Here is a 26741-nt window from a genome sequence, read left to right on the forward strand (position 1 = left end):
GCTGTATAACTAGTACATATATCTAGGACAAACAGAAAAGGTCAAACGCTATGTACATATGACCATATAAGATGATGCTAAGAGAAATGAACCCCAAGATAGGGACAAAAGAGGTTTTATCTTTCTTGCTGTTGTTTCTAATGTATTTATAATGTACTATGTGATTTTTTTTGTTTCTTTTGTATGTACTTCCCCCATGGTACAACCCCTGTTTTCACTGTATTTGATTCCAGTGCCCTGCATCTTGTATATGCATTTTTCTAATTTGGGGGGGGGGAAGGGAAACAAGAAAAAGCTGAAATAAAGATACAGGTTGTTCCATTGTAACAATGAGATGTACAAGACACTATGTTGAAAACGAACTTTACAACCTTGGGGTGCGGGGACAGAGGAGGTGGGGAGGGAAGGGATAGTAGGAGAAAAACAAAGGAGGAGGTAACAATGCTCAATAGGAATTGTACCTTACTCATGTAACTGTAACCCATCTGTACAGTATCTTTACAATAAAAAGTCTATACAAAAAAATCCTGTACTACAAAGCAGTCGAGTGTGCAAGATGGTGTGTGTAGGAGGAGCTAGGTGAGTTTTCCTTATCCTGACCTGTGATTCAGTGCAAAACTTGTGGTCAGGTTGATAGCAGGGAGGATGTGATGCATTTGCTTTTATGCTTTCACCTTTTATGCTTTCACCCTTCTGTGCACAGTACATTGTAGCAAGAAATAACAGTCTATAACTTAAACTCCATAATAGAATCTTTCAGATTCATGTTCATGCAAAATCGGAGAAAATATGTCATCGTTTTCTGGTGAATAGGAGCTATCCCAATAGGACTTTGATATATGTACAAAATCATGTACTCCTTTATCCTTATATCAGAGCAGAAGAGTTAGATAAATAATATTCTCTGGATTTAAAGGAGGAAACAGCAAATCCATCTCTATCAGAAAAAGAAATAGATATAATCCTCCCAAAGAACAGATTTGAACAAAGAATCACATAGAAATAAAAGGTGTATTTGAGAAGGAAGAGGAAAATACATTTCAAAGCCTCTACTTAGCGCTACAGAAAACATCAAGAAAGGGCTTATCTTGTCTATCTGATTTAATGGATAGATACTACATTGCTGCTAGATGGAGATTTTCATTTGTAAGCTATTTAATACAGTAACAAAACGTATTCACTGGCTGTTGGTCAAGGTGGAGTCATACCTTGCAAGTTTCTTAGCCACAAGAGTAGCACAATGATGTAAACAGAAAGTTCTGTGAGGCCATGTACAGGAGCAGTGCATTCACAGACCAAATGGTAGTAAAGCTGGCTGATTAAAGAATCTCTGCTAGTTGCTCTGTGTAGGAGAAACAGAGCAGAGGGAGCCCTCAAGGCCAGAAGGAAATGAACTGCTAATCCCAAATCTACCTGGAATCTCCGGATAAGAACAATAGTACTTTTTATTCATCTTAAGTAGAAAGGATGGTGCAGTTTATTACTTGAACATGAAGAGGTTATCAAGAGGGGTTGGGGCAGATGAAAAACAGGAGAGTGGGAAGAGAACAAAAATATTGGTGGAGCATTGATAAACCAGGGTTAATTTGGGGTGTGTTAATTTACAAAGGACAAGATCTGGGTTAGTGGGATCCACCAGAGGGGATTCATGGCTGCTTACATTCCTGTGATCAGCTAATGCTTTGCTCAAATTTCATAGAAAACTATAGAAAGTCAAAATGGACTTGAATATGATTTACACAAACACAGTTACTGCTAAAACTTAGTTATTGTACAGATTTGTTAACTAATATAGAGATAGGGACAGGAAATGAAGGAAGAGCTGCAGAGGACCAGAAGGTAGGAGCAACCACAGAGCCAGAAGAACTGCTATTCACAAAAATGAGGAAAGGGCTGGGAACATGGCTCAGTGGTAGAGTGCTTGCCTTGCATGCATGAGGCCCTGGGTTCGATTCCTAAGCACCACATAAGCAAAAAGAAAAAAGCCGGAAGTGGTGCTGTGGCTCAAGTAGTAGAGTGCTAGCCTTGAGCTGAAGAGCTGAGGGACAGTGCCCAGGCCCAGAGTTCAGCCCCCACGACTGGACCCCCTCCCCCCCCAAAAAAAACAAAAACAAAAAAAATGAGGAAATACTGGTAGAATAACATAAGGCCATAAGTACCCTTAAGTAATCATTTGTGGAAAGAGGGAAGGAAGTACCAGGGGCACTAGATATGGTCATGTGACTTATACCAGGCCAACAAACAAATATCAATATGCAACCTACAAATATCAGTACACTAAAACAGATGTATGTAGGTCTGTGTGTGTGTGTGTATATTAGAAGAACCTTATGGCCTAAGTACAGGATCTGCTAGTTGAATATTAAAAGCAGAGTCCTAACTTACACCAAGATGGCTTTAAAAGTTATGCTGTTTTTTAAAAAAATTGAGATAACTGAGAAAGATTTGAAGAACTATATCACAATTTTAAAATGTTTCCTTTTCTCACCACATTCCTTCTAAGGTGGTGTAACAAGGGGTGGCATGCCGGGGAAAGAAGGGCTGGAACAAGTGTAAAACAAGTATAAAATCCAACCTAAAAAATAACAAAAAAGTACTACATTTCTCTGTATAGGAACAATATGGTATGGCTGTAAATACTTAACATGTCAACATACAAATTACCAAAATCAAGCACTATAAAACCTGTGCCATTGAGGTGTGTAAGATTCATATTGCCAAGTACTTCTGTGACAAAAGCAGCAGGTAAGTAACCTTAGACTGAGTCTGATCTTCACTGTGTTGATAGGGTTACTTGGAGTCTGTACCTGAATCTAAATAATTCTATCCTCCTCCCCCCCAACCACCAAAGTTGTAAAGTTCGATTACGACATAACGACTTGTACATCTCATTGTTGCAATGGATTGGGTGGAGGTGGGGGTGGGGGCGGGGGCGGGGGAGGATGGGAAGGGATGGGAAGGGGAAACAAAGGAGGAGGCTATAATGCTTGATAAGAAATATACTCATTATCTTGCCCATGTAATTGTAACCCCTCTGTACAGTATTTTCACAATAAATAAAAAGAAGGAAAAATGAAAAAAAATAAGTAATTCTATGTGATTTCCAGGGCTTGGAAATGACTCTGTAGGCTCATTTGACATTGGTCAAATTTTCTAGAGCAAGTTTAAGTTAGACACTCGGACTCACACTGCAAACATTATGTAACATTGTGAATTCATTAGAGGCTAACTGCATATAAAGGCTGGGTCAGCTGATGCATTGCACACACTTGGAATCATGGCACCTTCTGATAAAGGCCAATTCCTGTCTATTCTATTGAAGAGGAAAAGTTGGCAGTATCAGTCTTCCTGGTCTTTCTTCCTACACCCTGGGAGTGTTAGTTCACAAGTGTTCTAGTTGTCTATTGCTTTTCTTTTTCTTTTTCTTTTTATTGTGAAGATACTGTACAGAGGGGTTACAATTATATGAGCAAGATAATGAGTACATTTCTTATGAAGCATTGTAGCCTCCTCCTTTGTTTCCCCTTCCCATCCCTTCCTATCCTTCCCCTGCCCTCCCACCCCAACCTCTTCCCCCCCACCAAAGTTGTAAAGTTTCTTTTCGACATTACCACTTGTATATCTCATTGTTGCGATGGATCCACCTGTATCTCTAGTTAAACGATTTTTTTCCCTTCCCTTCTACAAATTATACCAACATCAAATACAGTGAAAGCAGGGGTTGCTTATACTGTGGGGGAGGGACATACAAAGCAACAAAGAAATAATCTTTTAAATGTGTTAGAAACAATCGCACGAAAGAAAAAAAACATTTGAATACATATCTTAGGGTTCATTTCCCTAACATCAACTTATCTGATCTTTTCTGCTTGATTCAGACATATACCAGTTATTGCAAATAAGGGAAATCATCGGAACCTATGTTTCTTTGGGCCTGGCTTACTTTACTTAATATAATTTTTTCCAAACCTTTCCATTTCCTAACAAATGGGGCAATGTCATTCTTTCTGATGGAGGCATAGAATTCCATTGTGTATATATACAATATTTTCTTGATCCATTCATCTACTGAGGCCCCCATAAACAGGCAGAAGTTGCAATCCTGATATCAGATAAAATAGACTTAAAATTAAGAAGAGATAAAGAAGGTTGCTACATGCTAATTAAAGGATCTCTCCTTCAGGAGGCTATAACAATTCTAAATATCTATTCGCCAAACAACAGAGCACCCAAATTCATCCAAGAGACACTACTTTCCCTCAAATCCCACATAGATCCAAAGACATCAATTGTTGGGGACTTTAACACACCACTTTCCCCACTAGATAGATCAACTCGGCAAAAACTCAACAGAGAAACTGCAGATCTAAACAACTGCGTAGATCAACTAGATTTAACAGACATCTACTGAATATTTCACCCAGCAGCATCAGAATACACGTTTTTCTCGCAGCACATAGAACATTTTCCAAAATAGACCATATTTTAGGCCACAAAGCAAACTTGTCCAAATTCAGAAACATTGAAGATATACCTTGCATTATTTCAGACCACAAGGGAATAAAATTAGAACTCAACACCAAAAGCCACCAAAGAAAGTCCGGTAACACATGGAGGCTGAACAACACACTGCTGAATCACGAGTGGGTCATGGAAGAGATTAGAAAGGAAATTCAAATGTTCATGATATTCAACAAAAATGAGCACACAAATTACCAGCTCCTCTGGGACACAGCAAAGGCAGTACTCAGAGGCAAGTTTATAGCTCTGAGTTCCTACATCAACAAATTGGAGAGATCTGAAATCAACAATTTAATGAGACATCTGAGCCTCCTTGAAAAAGAGCAGCAAGATAAACCCCAATCCAGTAGACAGAAAGAAATAATTAAAATTAAATCAGAATTAAACGAATTAGAATAAAAAAAAACATAGAAAGAATCAACAAAACAAAGTGTTGGTTCTTCGAAAAAATTAACAAAATTGACAGACCCTTAGCAAATCTTATCAGAAAAAGAAGAAACACACCCAAATAAATAAACTCAGAGATGAGAATGGAAACATCACCACAGAAACAACCAAGATTCAGAACATTATAAGGGAATAGTTCTCAAAACTAGCAAAAATTGACATGCCGAAACTAAACCAAGATGAGTTAAACCATCTTAACAGGCCCATATCAAGCATTGAAATAGAAACAGCAATAAGAGACCTCCCATCTAAGAAAAGTCCAGGACCAGATGGTTTTACAGCGGAATTCTACAAGGCCTTCAAAGCAGAGCTCACACCAATTGTCTATTGCTTTTCCAGGCTTCTTCTACGCTGCTCCTGCCTGTGACAGTGCAGATGGGTCCTGAGAAAGTTGAGTAGTTTGAGTGGAGCCTTGAGGAGCTGCTCTTCACTGTTCTTACCATGCAGCAAGGGAGAACCTTCATGTCCATAGGTACTCCAACATAGATTGTGATTTTATGGTTAGTTCAGTTGGGGAAGGATGATCCCTTCCGAGTATGTACCCTAAGTCAGAGTTAAAGCTGAATTTGGGGATATTTTCTATTTCAGAGAAGTTTCAGAATAAAAAGAAAGCACCAAATAGATTTCTACAGACAAAAAAGTAACCTTTTAGAGGACATTTATAAAATTGTCTACTTCAGTAGATTTTTACAATGACTTTATAGTACCCACCCAAGCAGGTACTATATAACTATTTGTCAAAATGCCTTACCTTGTCGCTGCTTTTCTATGTAGTGGGAAATATTGAAGGTCAGTGATATAATCAGAGCCAATCCCAAGAGGGCTAAAAGTCCCCAGAAAAAGAAGGGGCATCCAGAGTTTCCTGCAAACAATAATAGATACCCCTATGATATATTAATGATGCCATATTAGTTTTGTTCACAAAACCATTGAAATTATTTATAATGATGGACAAAAGGCTCCGGGAAAATTCATTAACATTGACAACCAAAGGTGTCTTGAAAATTTCAAAGTAAGTGTTGGTGATGTCCTTAAATTTAGTACAGGCAAAAGGAAGCAAGAGGTTTTTTGTTTGTTTGTTTGTTTGGTGGTTCTGGTTTTACATTTTTGGTGTTGATAAAATGAAAATTAATTCAATCTGGGTAATAAAATATGGCCAGTGGTGACTACAAAAATAGTTCAAAAGTTTAAAAAGAATTCTTATTATCAAGACTCATATCCTACTAAACTTTCCCATTCACCTCATTTTTAGTCCAAAATTATATGTAATTTCCTTATTTGCAGAAAACTACCAGTTCTCTTCCACTGATCCTAGTAGTGTGAATCACAGTAACACAATTTGTTAGGACTGATCACAAAGAGTTTTTCTGATATATTTAGAGCTCCATTAATGGACAAGAAAGAATTCATATTGCTTCTTTTTCCCCCAAGGCCTCTCTAGTTTCATTTCAGAAACATAAAAAGGAGCTTATGGGCTTTTATCTGTTAGTTGAACTTGACAATTCAGTTATTTCTACAGAAATGTGATTACTAAGATATTAGCTTGATTACAGATACCTTAGTACCCCTATCATCATATGACCACATTATATGCTGACCCCAGAAAAGTAACTAGTAATCCAATATTATATCTTCATATATTCAACCAATATATAATAACATCCTGGATCAGATTTATGTCCTATACTAGAAAATTAAAGATTTGAAAAAAAAGGAAACAGAAGCAAAACCTTTGCTCTCAAAAACTCAAGAACATCTAAGTTGGGACTTAGATGTTAAGCACATAAGTAGGATTGCAGGAGGCAAATAGCTTGAAAATAACTGAAACAGAGATCATAATTCTTCATGTCCAGTCCCAATTCTCTCATTAAATGAGGCATATGGTGCTAATTAGTCCATTCTTACTATTGAACTTAGTGTATTGAGGGATTCTTTATTATGTTAGTACATTATTTTAATGGCTGCCTAGAGCTTTACAGAGTTGTTATAATAATTCTAGCCATTTGTCTAAAATAGACATGCTAATTTTTTAAAAAAAGTAATAATGCAGAAAACACTACTGGATACTTCATGCTCAGCTTTATCTATTCATGAAGTTCCTAAGAATAGAACTGTTGTATCAAATGCTAGATTGAGAATATTTAAGACAAGTGTTAAGAAACAGATGGCTCCCTACCCTCTTGTCTTCTCCTTCCCACACTGATATTATCTTTTCCACCTGGTTAATTCAACTGTAACTGTGCTAAAGGAAACCAACAAACTGGCTCCCTTGTCAGCTAGGATTGAGTTTTCCTCTCTTCACAGGACAGAAATAAAAGAATGATCTGTTATTAGAGATTCTTGCTCTTTTATTCTTTTATTTATTTACTTGTTACTTAATTTGTTTATATTAATTATACAAAGGGGTTTTGTTGCAATATTCCAATACATGTATATAATATACTTTGATATACCATTCAAACATCTGTGAGCTATCTAAATGCAGTTCTAAATTTATCCACATAATAAGACAATTTGAGGGCTCACACTATAAATTCTACTGAAGTATATCTCAGCTATTATGTCAAGTTATTCAGTCAGCCAGGCCTAGGCACACTCTTCCTCAACACTCACTATGTGTGATGACATGTAAATTGATTTTAATTGCTATGAAAAGGCCAGATGTCTTCCTGTTGCTGTTGTGATGAGCTCATGTATTGTGAATGAAAAATTCAGTGACACTAACCCCACAGAAGAAATCCCTTCTGCAGTGAATAATACATGGCAGTACAAAGTGACCTCTTGTGGTTTTTGCTGGATTATCACTTTATTACACATATGATAAACAAATAAAATGTTATCTGACTGCTTATATTATCAGAAAGACTTCTGCTCAACAATGGGACATAAGTAATTAAATTTTGGTGGAGTCAAAAGTTATATGCAGAATTTTGACTGAAGGGAGGGGTCAGTAGTCCTAACATCAACTTCCAAACTTTTCCATGTTTATTTTGAACATATTTATTAGCATTTATGAATTTTATAATCGGGCTTCATTGTGATGATTTCCATATATGCCTACAATGTACCCTGATCAAATTCATATACTTTTTCTTTTTCTTTTCATATCCTTTTTCTCTGTCCATTGTTCTCTGCTTCACTTCTTTAAAAATTTCAACTAGTCTCATTTTCTGTTTTCATGTGTATATAAAGTACTCCAGCGATGTTTCAAAAACCTCCTCCACCCTCTCTGTCCACTCTTCCCCCTTCTGCCAGAACCTACCTCATCAAAAGAACCTGTTTTACTCTCCTGTTATTCATTTTATACTTTGTATTAATTGTACAAAGGGGTTTCATTATGCATCAATATATTATATTTAATCCACCTATTTTACTATTCTCTCTTTCCCCATAACCACATTTAGAAATCGTCATAAGAAGAGGCATAGGATTCAATTATGCTAGCAATATTGTTTACTCTTCCATCAGTAATTTCTCACAGTGGTTTATATCTGCAACCACAATACCCTGCAACATTCTGCTGTATGAACTTTCCACAGCTTACTTAAGCAATCTTTCTTATTAAATACTTAAGTGGCTTCTATGTTTTAATTAGTATAAGCAAATGTCTCAATATTATGATGAATCTTCCATAGCTAAACTAGACAGAAGCCTTAATTTTTAGGTTAATGTTTTTGAAAAGAAATGACTGGATCCAAGACTATACAGAACTTAAAAAACCTTGATCAATATCTTACTATTCAAGGTTTTAAAGATTAAAAACTGTTTTTGTTGGCTGGGAATGTGGCTTAGTGGTAGAGTGCTTGCCTATCATGCATGAAGCCCTGGTTCAATTCCTCAGTACCACAGAAATAGAAAGAGCCAGAAGTGGTGCTGTGGCTGAAATGGTAGAGTGCTAGCCTTGGGCAAAAGAAGCTCAGGGACAGTGCCCAGACCCTGAGTTCAAGCCCCAGGACTGGCAAATAAAAAAGTATTTTTTAAAGTTTTAATACATTACATCTTCTCAGGTTAGTCTGGCTCTGTTCCAAATTCATTCAGTTGCTACTGGCTTTAATATTTATTCTGAGCTCAGTTAATTTGTACTATCGTAAAGTCTACTCCTGACCAACCTACACCTTCTCATACTACACTAAGCTCAAATGCTCTCCTCCATGGCTTCTGGAGAAAGTTGTCCCTTTTAGTTTTTCCTGTAACTTATGACAGAGGTTGTTCTGAAGAATGTGACTGTTTATTATCTCTTTTTGGAACATAGAGGACATCATATTTTTCTTTCCTCATCAAAAATTATTTTCAGCAAACACTACTTTAGAGTTGCTGACAATCTTTTGGGAGTTGTCTGCCTACCAATTATCTGCCAGGCACCAATCATTTTGGAAGCACTTGCTGTTTTCCGTAGATCCCACCCCACTTGTCAAGGCCCGATATCTCTATATCTTTGCCACTTTGCCATTTTCTACAGCAGTTAGATGTTTGTACACACACAGAAATGGTTGTGCTTTGAGTTAATGAAATATATTCCAAAAAATCAAACTTCAAGGAAGCAGAAAGCTCTAGCCTTATTTTTAAAATTATACTAAATCTAACTATGAATCATACTATCATTTTACAAAATTATTTTCTAAATGATGTTTCACTTTCTCCATTCCAATTAAAGAGATCATGGAAGTAGCTTATAGCTCATTAATAGCTATAATAGATATATAATAGATATAGATATAATTTTGTCCTCAGCTACTAAGAAACTACAAAGCACTTTATACTAAAAGCTTTAAGGAAACCCCTAATAATTGTCCTGAATATGTCAGTGATGCTAAGGTAAGAATTCAAAACACTCTGCCCATTCTTTCAGGGCTCTGCTTCATCATTTACTTAAATAGTAAATTGTTTCACATATGCAATAGGAGACCTTTTGAAGTATAAGCATTATCTAACTGGAAAATGGTTTAGACATAGTAGGTGTAGGTAAGCATGACCATCAATTTTGTTTTATTTTGTTTTATTTTTGCTGAACTCTGGCCCTGCGTGCTGTCCCTGAGCCTCTTTGTGATCAAGGCTAGTGCTCTACCATTTGATCCGCAGCACCGCTTCTGGATTATTCTGAGTGGTATATTGGAGATAAGAGTCTCATGGACTTTTCCTGCTTTCTGTGATTCTCAGACCTCAGCCTTCTGAGTAGCTAGGATTACAGGCATGAGCCACTGGCACCTAGCTTTGCTGTGATTTTAGGAATCTGTAAAATCTAGTATTTCTGTTTTCTGAGAATTTTTCCTTAGTAATATGATCTAAGCTTTAAGTAAAAGAATTTCCATGTAGAAGCATCATGACATTGTTGATATTTTCAAACTTTTTTGATTATGAACAATAAATCCTCTATTTTGAAAAAACAGATTCAGAAGAATATATACAAATTCTCTCTCTCTCTTTCTCTTTCTCTTTCTCTCTCTCTCTCTCTCTCTCTCTCTCTCTCTCTCTCTCTCTCTCTCTCTCTCTCTCTCTCTCTCTCTCTCTCTCTCTCTCTCTCTCTCTCTCTTTCTTTCTCTCTCTCTGTCCCCTTTGCCTATAATTCTCCATTTTCAGCATAAACATCTCTACATCCCTATGGGTCTCTACTTAATATAGAGTACATCTTATAATATTAGGTGCACAGCACACTTGGGACTATTTTTCCCCCAAAGAGCAATATTTAACTTCATTATCTATGAATAATAATTATATTCATTTATATAGTTTTTACCAATTTAAAAGTAACTCCCATGCAATTTGTATTTGGCTATTTATCTGCTAAAAAGCCAAAGGCCTTGAGAAATTACTAGTAAAGCAATGGGAATGATTTTCATTAGGCAAATCATGATTTAAGTTTCTCTCCAGCTTTCAACCACCAGAGGCTAATAGTGGTGCATTTAATTATAAGGCCTCTGACTTTCTGAAAACCAGCAGTATTTGGCAGGTACTATGTTCAGAGTTCACAGTTGCAGGTACTCTGGAAAGAAACCCAACTAAACAAGTATAATGGCTTTCTGCTGGCAGTTTTGATTCATACAGAAGCCTTTATTTAAACAATTAATAAGTAAAATAATAAATATAGTGCTTTACTTGCTTCAAACTACAGACTATCATTGACCAAGACAAGCATATGCATTTATAGTACATAGTCTCTTTTAATGGCCTCCTTTGGCTTCTATACCATATCAAAGATATGAACAACTCTTTGTATTCCATGAGTGTGAATATTTAATTTAGGTACCAAGAGGTTAAAGAAAAAGATTAATAATACAATCATCATAGATGTGTGTGTGTGTGTGTGTGTGTGTGTGTGTGCACGTGCGTGTGCGTGTATGTGTGCACAGTGGTCCTGGGCCTTTAACTCAGTGCCTGGGTGCTGTCCCTGAGCTTTATTTGCTTGAGTCAGCTCCAGTTCTGGGGTTTTTTTGGTGGTTAATTGGAGATACGAGTCACATGAACTTTCCTACCTGCCCTGGCTTTGAACCACAATCCTCAGATCTCAGCCTTTTGAGTAGCTAGGACTCATACATTTTTCTTTTATAATAGTTTTTACTATCGCATGGTTTGGGGCATGGTACACCATCACTATTCCAATACTTTCAACTACCATTGATGAGCACAGCACTGTCACCAATAAAAGGTGTTAGAACAACATAGATTATCATAGGAGGGCCCTCTCATCGTAGTTCTAGGATTTCAAGTAAATAACATTGATTGCTGTAAAATCCACAGCCCATTGACTTGAAATGAATGGTCTCCTACAAGACACAGTACTTGAGATGTGAATGGTATGGTTTTCACTACAGGCTGTGATAGAAACAAGAAAAAGAGCAGTGCTGGCTCCTCAGTGTCTATTTTTAAACAAAATGAGAGGTTGGAGTTCCTGTCTTTATCTTTGTGGCTCGAAGGCCTCCTTTTTCTAATACATCAGGATGCCTCCATTAATACCTACTGAGTCTAACCAAAGAGACCAGACAGAAGGGAGTAAGCAAGGGGGAAACAAAATTTAAGAATAAGTTAAGATTTCTCCTAGGTTATACTCCTTGTTGCTGTTGCAATAAAACTTTACTCTGAATTTCTTAAATTCAGAAATCCTATTGTGATTGACATGCCACCAAAAGGCCAACTATAGATGAACCTTTTTTTTGATCTGTATTTAGTTGCACTCTTTTATACATCTACTTACTGTTTCTTCTTAGAGAGGCACCTTGGAAAGACTTTCTGATGAGAGAACAGCTGTGTGAATCTTTCATCCCTCCAAATACTTAACTATGTTCTATTTGAACTTCTATTTGATTTCTCAATTTTCTTTTAATTTTTAATTTAAATGTGCTAGGTTTACTGTGACTCAGTGCCTCTGATCTGTAATGCTAGCTACACGGGAGTCAGAGATTCAGAAGATCACAGTTCAAGGCCGGCTTTAGAAAAGTTTATGGAACCCCATCTCAGCCAATAAAAGCAGAACATAAGGTGTATTCCTGTTATCCCAGGTATTTGAAAGTGTAAATAGGTGGACAACTTTCCTAGTCAGTCCAGGAAAAAAATTGAGACCTTATTTTAAAAAATAATGAACACAAAAAGGAGTCTGGCTCAAGTGGTAGAGTACCTACCCAGAAAGCATAGGCACTGAGTTCAAACCCCAGTACCACACAAAACAGAGATAATAAAATGAACATTTCAAAATGCATGGAAAATTATCCAATGAGATAAGCAAATTGTGAGCATATGCCTATCAGCGCTGTGACCTTGATGCAACAATATTTCCTAGATTGACTTTTCTTGAAAATCACTGCTGAAATGTTGTCTTTGGCCAATTTTTAACTTAATAACACCTGAGTTTAAAATGTAATTCATAAATTAATCCTATCTAGTCTCTAAAACAAGGATTGCAGGGAAAAACTGGGAGAGCGTGAGGGAAGAGGTGACATTGCCCCAAAATAAATGAACTCATAGCTGGGCACCCATGTCTCATGCCTATAATCCTAGCTACTCAGGCTGAGGCCAGAAGATTGTAGTTGGAAGCCAACCCAGGCAGAGAAGTCCACGAAACTCTTATCTTCAGTAAACTACTCAGAAAAAGTCAGAAGTGGCACTCTGGCTCAAGTAGTAGAGTGCTAGCCTTGAGCACAAATTGGCTCAGGGACAGCACTCAGGCCGAGTTCAAGTCCCAGGACCAGCAAAAGAAAAAAAGAAATGTACTCATTACCTGACTTCTGTAACTGAAACCCTTCTATATATCACCTTTATAATAACAATTTAAAAAGTATAACTCTTCTCAAAGGAAAACAGAACTGGATAAAAACATGAGAAACCTCTTAAAAATGTCTAAACTGAATGGTGAATCGTTTAAATTAGGAATTGTTCTCAGAGTTTCATTAGCTCATACTGATTTTATATGATAGTAGAAACAGTAGGAATTATAACACCAACATATTTACTGATGGTATCATGACAACAGAAACAAAGGCAGGGGAAAAAAGGAAAAATATGGGACTTGTCATTTCATATACTTTCTACAAATAACCATGCTGTGTGTTTAAATTTATTATCTTTTTTATTTTGCCTATTTAAATATTCAAACTTACCATCTATTTCTTTTCTTTCATATTGAATTTGTCTTTGTTTTGTTTTGGCTTCTAAGATTTCTGAGGCTTTGAGGTCAAAATCTTTATATTTGCAAGTTGTCTGTAGAACTGTTTTTTGTTTGTTTTTTTTAAAGTTTTTTATTGTGAAAATACCATATAGAGGGGTTACAATTACACGAGCAAGGTAATGAGTACATTTCTTATCAAGCATTGTTGCCTCCTCCTTTGTTTTTCTCCTACCACCCCTGCCCTCCCATCTCCAAGACTACACTCCCCCCCACCTCTACCCCCTCCCAACCCCCCCCAAAGTTTTAAAGTTCGTTTTTCGTTCTTCGACATATGACATAGCATCTTGCACCTCTCATTGTTGCAATGGAGAAGTTTAGTTTTATCCTGTCTCTCCTAAATGTAGAGTGGATTACTTCTGCCATTGCCCCTGGCCTTCTCACCCCGCCCAAACTCCCTATCATCCTCAGCTCACTGCAGTTGCACATGGTACTGCTGGGCCTGTTTCTTGCAGGAGACTAGCAAAACAGAGGCTAGCTTTTTGTAATTTGCTAACATATGAACTTAAGAGAGAAATGTGAAAATTATATATTGGCTTACTTTCCTTCTGTGATTTATAAATCAATTGACTTTTAAGATTCATAAAACAAAATACTGATAAGCAAATTCAGAGAAATTAAAACACATGGTATCTTTACCCCATAACTACCTCTGTATAAATTAATGTTCAATTATTATCAGCACAATAATTAGGCAAAAGATACAATCAGGCAACTCACGAATTCAGGAATTTTAGGCAGTGTAAAAAACCCCTGCAGAATATGTTCAATGCTCAACCACACTATGTCAATTAATGTGTATTCAACAATGTTGAATTTATGAAATAGTTGAAATGAGACTAGTCTGTTGACAAGCAAATTATAATGAAACTGAATTGGCATCAGTCTTGGAAAGACAATTTGGTAATAGTGAGACTTCGTAATACCATATTCTGTAATTGCAGTCCTAGCTCTTTCCTCCAAATAAGCCTTAATACAAAAACAGCTATAGAGTTGTTCATTTTTCTGTCATTTAGAACATTAAAACCCTGGATAAAACATAATTATCTAGCAATAAGAGAATGACTAAGTAAATTGTAATTAACACAATAGAGACCATGTTGTGCATTTATTTAAAATGATTAGGCAGAAGTTATAATCAAAAAGGAAATGGCTGTGTTATAATGTTACTAAAGAAGCTGGGTGCATGGTTTTATCTACATTATTATTTCAGTTATGCAAAGCAAGCTGTGTGGAATGCCTAGAAACAAAAATTGGGGAAAATGGGACAAAGCATTTTGCATTTTTAAGGTGATGGAAAAATATATATGATATTTTTCTTTTATATATCTCAAAATTCTATTCTACATGATGTGAATTTTTTACAACAAAGACATATTTGTTAAAGCAAGAGGGATACAGGAGGAATGAGACAGCAACTTAGATTCATAAAAGAAAATTGGTATAGGTCTAACCCTTTCCAGAACTCTTGTTCTAGCCCAAGCAGCTGGATTTTCACCTGTTTTTTGCTAAGTCAGTTGAATTGACTCCTGAGAATTGGATTGAGTTTCAGGAAGACATTACAGCACCTAATTTCTAAAAAATCAGAATACAGTTATTTCCCAGCTACTTTATATATAAACTAATGAAAGAAGAACATGCACAGTCAACAAACAATTCTTTAATAATCACAAGGACTTGAAACGGCATAGCTGCTAATGAACTTAACAAATACAAAAAGCTTTATGTTATCAAACACCATTCACGTTTTTTTTCTTTCATGAAGAAATACTTACACCCCCTAAAGTATTTCAAAATACTTTCTAATTATTCTAAAAGTTACTCATATTTAAAAAATAATTGCGTTATTTATTTTCCAAATTGTTTTGAAACTAAATAAGTGAACTTTAAGGCATAGAAATAGAACACAAACATTAAAAATGCCACTTACCTGACATGCTTTTTCCTCCCCAGAATACTTGTTAGGTAGCCATAAATCAAAAGGTTGAACTCAGAATTCTCACAACCAATTTTTTTTCTAAGTAGTTTCTCTGCTATGTTAGAAGCAACATGGAACTAAAACTTAGCTTTATAAGTGCCTCAGGTTTCTCTCTCTCTCTCTCTCTCTCTCTCTCTCTCTCTCTCTCTCTCTCTCTCTCTCTCTCTCTCTCTCTCTCTCTCTCTCTCTCTCTCTCATATTTCTTAAAAACTTTTTGTGTGTACTTTGTTCAGTTACAAACAGGAAATGTGGTGATGTACGCTTCTAGAGTTTAGATCAGAAACTAGTAGACTTGAATTGTGTTACATGGGAAGAAAAATCCCCCAGAGTATCTGTACTCGTGCATTTGAATTTTTACCAATACCTGAGTCAGATTTAAAAATTGATAATGAAATCAAAATCTGAAACCATTCATAGGTTTGCAGACAATCCAGGTATCTTTTTTCACAAGCAAATTCACATGGAAATAAAATAAAATATATGAAACCAGTGAATTACTAATTAGAATCCTCTGGGTGTGCTTAGCTATTTGTTATTTTATTTGAGATGTGATGGAGGGAAGAGAATTAATACTTTCTATATTTTACTTAGTATCAGATATCCATCAGATATTTATTATACCACCAAAAGTTTAGATACCTCCCTTATTTCCTACCAACCTTTATTCCTGCCAGCATGATACTTCCTTCAAGCTAAAGCCACCTGGGAAACAGACCTTACCACTACACTGGATGTTACCTTGCGTAAGTGTGTTAGAATTAGTTAAAATCCTGAGCCCTACTGAATCACGATATTTGGGATAGAGTTCTAGAATATACATTTTAATAAGTATCCTTGGTTTCTGTAATTGACAAAGAGACAAAGGGAAAGTTATTTCCAATGACTCGTCATGAAAACATCCTTATTCTCTAACAATTTTAATTGACACAAAATATTTGTACATATTTATGGGCACAGTATAATTTAATACACATGAAAAATGGATGATAAAACTAGGATAATTAGCATTTTTATCTCCTTCAAGAGTTATCATTTTTATGTGCTGGAAAATTTTGAACTCTTTTTTCCTAGTTGTTTTGAATTACATCATAAATAGTAGACTTTAGTCACCTACGGGGCTATAGAATGTAAAATTAATCCCATTTATCCAAATGTGTTTTGGCTTTCATTATCTAGCCTGTCTCTTTCTTTCTTCTCTTTTGTCCTTCCTAGCCTCTAGTGACCACTATTCTTATTTATATTTCTATGAAATTAATTTTTCTAGTTTCCTTTTTTGTTGTCATTTTCATCTCCTGAAGTTCATTTATCTCCTGAAGCTAATTTATATGACCAGAGGCACATAGGCATTTTGTCTTTGTGTTCCTCCTCTAAAAGTATATTCCTTTGGTCTCACTGTGTGTGAAAGCCTAGAGTCCTCTAACTTTTCAAGTTTCTAAAAATGAGTGAGAACGTGTGATATTCATCTTTTTGTACCTAATTTGTTTTAATGTGATGTCTTGCAGTTCCATTAATGTTGCCGGAAATGGCAAGATCATTTCTTCCTAAACTTTATATTTTATGCAATCCTGGGCTTGAACTTAGGACTGGGGTGCTGTCCTTTAGCTTTTTCACTTAAAGCTGGTTTTCTCTCACTTGAGCCACAACTCTACTTTGGGGCTTTTTGGTAGTTAATTTGGAGATGAAAGTCTCATGGACTTTCCTGCCCAGGCTGGCTTCAAACTGAAATCCTCAGATTTGTGTCCTTTGAGTAGCTAGGACTAGGCATTATTTACCATTCCTTGACAAGATTTCATCTCTTAATATATGGAAAGCATGCATTTTGAAGCCAGGCATTAATAGCTCTTCCCGTAATTCTATAGTTAATTTGAAGATTTAGCATGGAAGGTTGGTGAAGGAAATGACTTTTATGTCAGTATGGGGAGAAAAGGCTGAGACTCCATCTCAGTGGAAGAAGATGAGGATGGTGATGTAGTATATGGCTGTCATTCCAGCTATAATGGAAATCTAAAATAATTTGATAGTATCATTTGCCTGGGCAGGAAGTGGGATTCTATTTCAAAAATAACCAGTACAAAAATAGGCTGGAGATCTAGTACAAGTTTTATTTATTTTTATTTTTGTTTTATTTTTAGCATGAGTTTCAGAATGCTTATTAGCAAGCACTTGGCCCTCAGTTCAAATCCCAGTACTGCCCAAAATGAAAAGAAAACATACATCTTATATTCATGTACCACATGTTCTTTATTCATCTATCAGTGGACATTTTACCTAATTCTATATAATTGGTATATAAGTAATTAGCATGTTGCTTTGAGAAATTTAAACATATGAGATAGAATTCTTTTATCGATGAAAGTGGCTAAATACTAGCAGACTTTTTTGCACATCATTCATTTCTTCTCAAAATACACCTTGTGAATAATTGAATAAGTCTATATCAGATACCACAAAATTCGCTTGAATACTTTTTTTTTTGGTAGGTTGTGAAGCTTGAACTCAGGCCTGGCCACTGTCCTTGAGCTCTTTTTGCTCAAGTCTAGCAGTCTACTACTTTGAGCCACAGCACCACTTACGGTTCTCTGGAACTAAGAATCTCATGGACTTTCCTTTCCCAGGTGGCTTTGAACCATGATCCTCAGATGTCAGCCTCATGAGTAGCTAGGATTATAGATGTGAGCCACCAGCACCAGGTGGTGTACTTCTTCAAAATTCTTGGTCTTAAGAAACTCTTAGACAACAACTGCTTCTAAAACAAATAAGGGTGAAGAAGAAAAGTATATATTATTTTGACTTGTGTAGACATAACATACCTTCAAGTTCCCATAATTCCAATAATGTTGCTGCAAATGACAAGATTTTACTTTTTTAATGGTTGAAAAGCATAAGGTGTACCCATGTCTACATTTTATTTATGTTTTCATCTTTTAATGAATATTTTGCCCCACTCCAAATCACTGGTTATTTTAAATATAAAATAATATTTTAGAGGATACTTTTTTATATACAACACATATAAGAATTATACATACTCATTATTAAAACTAGTTATAGTAATTCTTACAAAAATGGAAAACAGTCTTTTTTTAAAATTTAATTTAATTTTATTTGTGAACATACTGTACAGAGGGGTTACAATTACATGGGCAGGATAATGTGCACATTTCCTACCAAGCATTGCAGCCTCCTCCTTTGGTTTACCCTTCACATCCCTTCCCAACCTCCCCTCTCCCCCCCCCAATCCCAATCCTTCTCCTTTCCCCCCCCCCCCACCGACGTTGTAAAACTCGTTTTGGACATGACAACTTGTACTTCTCCTTGTTGCAACAGGTCCACCTGTATCCTTAAACAACTGGTTTTTCCCCCTCTCCTCCACAAGTTACACTGACATCAAATATAGTGAAAGCAGGGGTTATACTGTGGGGGAGGGACATACAAAGCAACAAAGAGATAATCTTATAAATGCGTTAGAAACACATGCATGAAAGAAAAAAAACATTAAAATGCATATCTAAGGGTTCATTTTCCTGACATCACATTATCTGACCTTTTCCACTTGACTCATACATATACTAGATATTGCAAATAAGGGAAACCATGGGACCTATGTTTCTTTGGGACTGGCTTACTTCACTTAATATAATTTTTTCCAAGCCTTTCCATTTCCTAACAAATGGGGCAATGTCATTCTTTCTGATGGAGGCATAGAATTCCATTGTGTATATATACCACATTTTCTTGATCCATTCATCTACTGAGGGGCATCTGGGTTGGTTCCATATCTTAGCTATAGTAAATAATGCTGCAGTAAACATTGTTGTGCTGGTAGCTTTAGTGTGGTCTTGTTTGTAAACATTTGGGTAAATGCCCAAAAGTGGGATTGCTGGGTCATAGGGGAGCTCTATGTGAAGTCTTTTGAGGAACCTCCATACTGCTTTCCAAAGTGGTTGAACAAGTTTACATTCCCACCAACAATGAAGTAAGGTTCCTTTCTGTCCACATCCCCTCCAGCATCTGTTGTTGTTAGAGTTCTTGATTTTTGCCATTCTAACTGGGGTGAGGTGATATCTCAATGTTGTTTTGATTTGCATTTCTTTTATGGCTAGGGATGTTGAACATTTCTTCATGTGTCTATTGGCCATCCTTCTTTCTTCTTCAGACAAGTTTCTCTTTAAGTCTTTCGCCCACTTATTTATTGGGCAGTTGTTTCTTTGAGGATTTGTTGTTGGGGAGTTTAATTTTTTGAGTTCCAAGTATATTTTAGATATGCGACCCTTGTCCGTTGTATGGCTAGTAAAGATCTTCTCCCAATCGGTGGGCTTTCTATTGATCTTGCTAGCTATGTCATTTGCCCTGCAGAAGCTCTGCAACTTTATGCAATCCCATTTGTCCAACCTTTCTTTGATTTGTTGTGTTTCCGGTCTCTATTCAAAAAATTTCGGCCTGAGCCAAGGAGACCTAGGGTTTCTCCTATTCCATCCGAAAACAGTCTTTTTTTTTTTTTTTGTCAGATCCTTTTCTAGACTTATTGACCAGAGAACTTATTGTTCAGCATCGAGTCATTAGCAGAGTGATGAGTTCTAAAAGCAGGGCTAGGAAGGTGGCTCAGTGGTAGAGCGCTTGCCTTGCATGCTTGAGGCCCTGGGTTCGATTCTTTAGCACCACAAAAGCAAAAAGAAAAAAATCCAGAAGTGGCGCTGTGGCTCAAATGGTAGAGTGCTAGCTTTGAGCTGAAGAGCTGAGGGACAGCGCCCAGGTCCAGAGTTCAGGTCCCACGACCGGACCCAAAAAATAAAAAAATTAAAAATAAATAAATAAATAAAAGCAGTCTGGATGCCCATAGGGCAAAACTTCAAAGAATAGCAGTGTCAGGTTCATTTTAAAGCCAGAGCACAACTGAAAGTTCAAAGTTTATTTCTTAGAATTAGATGTGACACAGGGATGGAAACTTCTGAAGAGTAGAATCCAAGCAGACATCCTAGGAAGTTTGAATACCCAAGATATAAGGAATGGCCCTGTTGGCCAGGTGGCCCTGAGAGGGTAAATGGAAAGAGAGAAGGCCTGGGATCACCAGGCCTGGGATCATCCTTCTTTAGGTTACCTAACTAAGGATGTATAACATGGGCACAGCAGATAGGTATCTACTTACCAACTAACACATGCAGAGGACATTTAAATAGCAAGAGGCTCAGGACTGGACTCTATCAACTTATTAGAGAATAAAGGAAAAAAGAAGAAGATGCCCTTGTTCTGGATAAGTCATAAAGTTAATTCCTAGTAATAATAATAGTATTCACAAGCTGAATTTGAATGCAGAGAAGGCCAAATTCTGCAAGAATGACTTAAGAAAAATTTTAGACCCGTTTTCATGGTTACCCCAAGAAACATGGCTCTTAGGAAAGCCCTCCTCCCAGACGAGACCCAAAGCAAACCTACTGGCCTCAAAGAGCCAATAGGTAATTAGATTGTTAATATACAATCTGAAAGTATGATTGAGATTGCCAAAATGGCAAAAATTTAGGCTAAGAAATCCAAGGCATGTCACAATTTTCAATTATTATAATATTGTTGAAAAATTATTTGCATTTTAATGTTTGTCATTCCATAAATTTAGATTATAATGAGATATAACAAGACTGCCCAAAGTCACCGAGAAAAGTTGTGCCTATGCATTAGATCGATCCATAGATGTTTGAAATTTGCAAGGAAAAAATATAGCTGTTTATTAAAAGATGGATGTCTGAGCACAAAGAGACATTAGCAGAATATTAAAAAGCTTCTGGATATGTTTGTTATGAAATATACTAGTGAGTGCATTCAAAGATTTGAATAATGGCTTTGTGAGCCATATTCAAATAATACATAAACATGAGGCCGCTATACTTCTTAATGAGATGGGTTATCAAAATCAAGTTTACAAGATAGCTAAGCTAAGCAGAAATGCCCTGGCAAGCTTGAAATATATTGGGACTGTTGTATTATAGTTTGTTGGTCAGTCATGGGGCTTGAACTCAGGCCCAGGTACTGTTTTTGAGGTCTTTTTGTCAAGTCTAGCATTCTACTACTTTGAGCCACAGAACCACTTCCAGTGTTCCGGTTGTTAACTGGAAATAAAAGTCTCATGGATCAAGTCCCACGACTGACCAAAAAAAAAAAAGTCTCATGAACTTTCTTGTCCTGGCTGGCTTTGAACCAGAAAATAAAACATGTAACATAATGGAAGCTGACATTCAAAGTTCTACACTCAGAAAAATAAGTTACCCAATGTAGAAGAGGCCAAATTTTGAAGTCTATTTTCATGGTCATCTATCATTTTAATCATTAATCTTTACTAGTAACATATACATCTATGTATGAACTCCAAAGAGTTCGAATAAAATTCAAAATGTTGATATTTAGGTTTCTTTATTGGTCAAAGTATTTCTAGTAAAGTACATTCTGAATAAAAGATGTTTCTTCATTTTTTATTTGTTATTTATTTTATGTTTTATTTATCTTAGTTTATTTTTGTTGGTCTCTGAGCTCTTTATGCTCAAGGTCAGTACTCTATGGCTTTAAGCCACAGCTCCACTTCTGTTTTTCTGGTAGTTAATAGGAGAGAAGGTTCTCACAGATTTCCCTGCCTGGGCTGGCTTTAAATTGCTATCCTCAGATCTCAGCCTCCGGAATAAGTAGGATTATAGGAATGAGCCACTAGCACTCAGCTTGCTTCTTTATTTTAAATGCAGTTTAGGATACCTTTGTTTCATGGAAACAAACCTTACGTCTCTGTGTACTTGTATTGTGTTCAAGCTTTCTCTATTCATGCTAGAATTAGTACCAAGTAAGCAAATAACTTCATGACAGGAAGAGCGAACCCTATACTTCCATGTATACTGTTTAAGATGTGGCATTACATTTGCAGAGTTATATTTTTAAAGTTGTAGAGTTACAGTTGCACCTGATTAGACCACAATGATGATTCGTATTTGCACTGAATTTAGACAAAGGTCTTCCAGAAAATAGAATTCATTGGATGGAAAAGAAAAAAAAAACAGAACAGCCAAAAGCAAGAGCACAATATATGGATCTGGAGTAAGGGTCTTGGGTTCTTTTTACTACCTTTGTTATTCTTCACAGAACTAGAATTCTCAAAAAACCAAACATTCAAACAAACTAGAGGATAATAAAAATTCAGAAACAATAGAAGAGAAGGCCTAATAGTGATATGGAATATCCAGGTTTTCTGGATAATGATTTGTCCCATTACACTGATTTCTATATGACATGCTAAAGGGACACATAGCAAAGCTATGAGAAATTTTTTTCTTATTTGGAATACAACTGAGTCGAACAATGTAAAACAAATTTATTTACTGTAGGACTTCTCATAGCTTAAGTTAGCTGATATGCAGTTTCTGAACCCAAGTGTATATAAAACTATTTCAGAATACTATTGCACAAAAGTAACATCCCTTTATTTTGGATCATTTTGCAGGACTACAATTCTAAAGTATAAATTCTAGGGAACATTAGTACATTCCATTCAACTGGCTGTTAATGACTGACTTCCTCCCACAGTTAGGGATTGGCTTACTTGACAGTATAATATCAGCTTTACCACCTGAATATGAAGCTTCACTGTTAGATATGGATTTCTTTTTTAAAAAAAAATGATGAAAAAGGCCTTGGGACAGGTTAACAAAATGAGCAACTTCAGAACAGCTTATTTTGTGAATTTAGTCCTATATTACCCTCCTCCAAATAAGATATGAAGTAGATTGTATTTTGATTAAAATAAGAGAGAACTGGGGCTCAACTATTCTAGTTCAGGAATTCTAGCTAGAGGACTCTGAGAACTAGGAACGTACAACAGAAGTAGGCACGACAGTTAGGTGTGGTCTGGAAACAATGCAAGCACTCATATGACTGAGTTAAATGGAAAGACTATTTACAAAGGTATAGCACTCACCAGGGAAAATGAAGCACTTCTGGGTTTACAATAGTGGGAGCCAATGACCATGCATAACTTAAAAGCATCAAAGGAATGTTAGAGACTGGACCCCAGTGAGATAAATACCTTGAGAGTGGGCATCCTAAAAGGACGCGTGGAGTTTAGTAATAGACAACACAACTGTTGTCAAGCTATAACCAGATAAGAAGGGAGCTGTGGGAAAAACAATTTTGTTCTTTCCCCCACCCATTTCCTTCATTGGCCAACCCAGCAGTTGGAGGGCAAGGCAGCCCTGATGGTGTGGCCCATAGAAGTCAGCCTCCATGACTCCTAACACGGGGAGGAAGAGAGGACAAGCCTATGAGTAGGGAGTTCAGCCATTGAACTTCATTTTAGACAGGAGCTATCTGTGCTGCCAGATACCAACTGCATAATTTTATCAATAGATCCACCACCCAAGGAACAATAGGGGAAATAAGTGCACTGTATTTTGAGATTTTTAACCAAATTCAGCAGAGAAATTTTATTGATTCTCCAATTAATAACTAAAATGGCTTAAGTAATATGATGCAGGTTCTACATTAAAGATTAAAAAATAAAATATAACCACAGATTGTATAAAAAGGATGGGAAGAAGGATATGATAAAGGAAAATTTCCCACAGCTCAGGAAAGATATGATTTTTTTTTTGCCAGTTATAGGGCTTGAATTCAAGACCTTTGTGCTGTCCCTGAGGCTCTTTGTGCTCAAGGCTAGCACTCTACCACTTGAGCCACAGTGCCACTCCTGGCTTTTTCTAAGTAGTTTATTGGAGATAAGAGTCTCACAGACTTTTCTGCCTGGGCTGGCTTTGAAGCCTGAGCCTCAGATCTCAGCTTTCTAACTAGCTAGGATTATAGGCATGAGCCCCTGGCACCCTACTAAGATATGAATTTTTTAAACAAAAGTTTAAAAGGGAATTAGGAAATAATGTTCATATGTCCAAAGATGAATAATTATTTATCATTAATATAATCTAAATTAAGAGCATGTGAGATTTTACACTCTTCCCGTAGTTGTTTTCTAAAGTCTAAGATTACATCAAATTGAAAGTTTAGCATAAAGTGTCAACATGCCAATGCTAAGAAGCACACTACAAAAAAACAAACAGGAGCAATAACAACAAAAACAATCTAATCAACCTGCCTCAAAAGCATCAGGGTCAAGAACAACAAAGAAATGTCACTTTAGTGTTCCTGATTAAAGCAGAGTAAGGAGACATGAAAAGCAAAGGTAAAGTGTGATACTGTAGAGATACATTAGTTTAAATATTCCTCAAAAATAGAAGCACAAGAGAAATATACCTGGTAAATAAATATTGAGAAATTTTGCTAGTAGCAGAACTTAGTTCACAGGGTGAAAACAGGCAAGTCTGTCAGGTTGGTAGGGATAACACAAGATTATATTCAGAGCTACTGGAAGAACTGGTGATAAATTATTGTGAGTGAATGAAAAGACTGAATGAGTGCAGATGCACGTGCACTCAGATGTCTGCTTTCCTTTTTCTCCCCTGAATTTATTGAAATTTAGAAGATTATCTAAAACAACAATTGTAAGGGAATTGTTTAGCTTGTATATGGTTATCAAAGACTTGGCAACTCTTATCTCAGTAACCAATAGATTTGCTGAGGTAACCAGTAGAAATATAGAAACCTGCTAACTCACAGGACCTGCTTGACGCATAAAGGCCTCTCCACATAACCACAGAAAATGCAAGTTATTTTCCAACATACATGGAAGAATCTCTAACATGGAATCTGCGGTAGTCCATAAAGCAAGTCTTCAAAAAGTTAAAAGGACTTAAACAATACCTTTTTGTAAAATTGATATGGAATTAAATTATAAGTTAATGATAGGTATTTGGGAAATCTTCAAATAAATTGAACTTAAATGGGAGACTTCTAAACAATATTAGTTAAAGAAGAAATCATTGAAGAAACTTCAAAATATTTTAAATGGAAATAAAGATACAGCATTAAAAATAAATAAGATGTGGGCCAAAGCAATGCTCAGAGGGAAATACATAGCATAAAATAGCCAGGCCTAGTGATGTGCAGTCTAGAGAGACTGAAGTAGGAGCACTACTTGAGCACAGGAGTTACTAGATAGCCAGGGAACGGAAGCAAAATTCTGTCTCTAAATAAACTTATTAATAATTCTTATCAAAAATTAACTAGCCAGGCAATGGTGGCTCAAGCTTGAAATCCTAGCTACTCAGGAGGCTGAGATCTGAGGATCTTGATTCAAAGCCAGCCTGAGCAGAGAAGTCTGTGAGACTATCTCCAATTAACTACAAGAAAACCAGAAGTAGAGATGTGGCTCAAAGTGGTACAGTGCTAGCTTTGAGCAAGTTTGCTCAGGGACACTGCCCAGGTCTGAGTTCAAGCCCCATGACAAAAAAAAATAACTAAAATGATTATGTAATAAAGGAAGACAATTAAAAACTTTAAATTGATAAGCAAGAAGGATGAAGTAAAGCTCATAGCAGAAAGATGAAAATGAAAAGATCAGAGAAGAAAACAGAAGGAAAAATCAGTGAACACAAAAGCTTACTTTGTTTGTAAGGTCTAAAGAAATTGATAAGCACTAAGTAAAACCTCTATAAAAATTAAAATATTTACAAGGAAATATTATGAACAACTTTATACCTACAAAACTAGAACATATTAATTAGATAAAAAGATACCAATGATCAGATCTAGAAGTAATAGAAAATCTTAAAAGCCTATACAAAGTGAAACACTTAATCTAGCAATTAAATATAAAGGAAGAGGGAGATTTCTGAGAGATTTTCTACTTCATAAAATTCAGTATTATTACAAACTTTTACAAATGCATGTATATCCTGCATTACTTATGTGATTAAAAAAATATTTTCTCTGGTATCCATTAGTTGTTCATAGTTCAGTTTAACAATCAGCCAATGAGACATGTTAGTTTTCTATTTGATTTTAAGAAGTCATACAGGGAACAAGCTAGTCCATGTATGGCTGCCAATAGGCGTCACATCGCTCTGGTTGTATTCTATCATGCAATGCTCCCATCGTTCTGCTTCATAGGACATGTGTGACCATAAGAAATGAAGCTGTGGTTGTCTCTACTTTTTGGGTGACCATCACCTTGGCATTCTCTTATGCTTTGATTCCTTCCCAGTCACAGGTCCTCTCAGGTTT

General features: G+C 36.2%; 1 protein-coding gene across 1 annotated transcript in view; it reads right to left on the minus strand.

Moving 5' to 3' along the window:
- The window catches only part of Trat1 (T cell receptor associated transmembrane adaptor 1), a 30817-nt gene extending 15113 nt beyond the window's left edge, over window positions 1-15704 (minus strand). Inside the window, exons 1-2 of the mRNA XM_070028725.1 lie at window positions 15552-15704; window positions 5720-5830 (exon numbers count right to left, since the gene is read on the minus strand). Coding sequence (XP_069884826.1) covers window positions 5720-5830; window positions 15552-15558 — 118 coding nt within the window. The 5' untranslated portion in view covers window positions 15559-15704. The remainder of the gene's footprint in view (window positions 1-5719; window positions 5831-15551) is intronic.
- Between the last annotated feature and the right edge of the window lie 11037 nt (window positions 15705-26741).

Source organism: Dipodomys merriami, unplaced genomic scaffold, assembly GCF_024711535.1.
Source record: "Dipodomys merriami isolate MVZ:Mamm:240054 unplaced genomic scaffold, mDipMer1.0.p SCAF_2, whole genome shotgun sequence".
Classification (NCBI taxonomy): Eukaryota; Metazoa; Chordata; class Mammalia; order Rodentia; family Heteromyidae; genus Dipodomys; species Dipodomys merriami.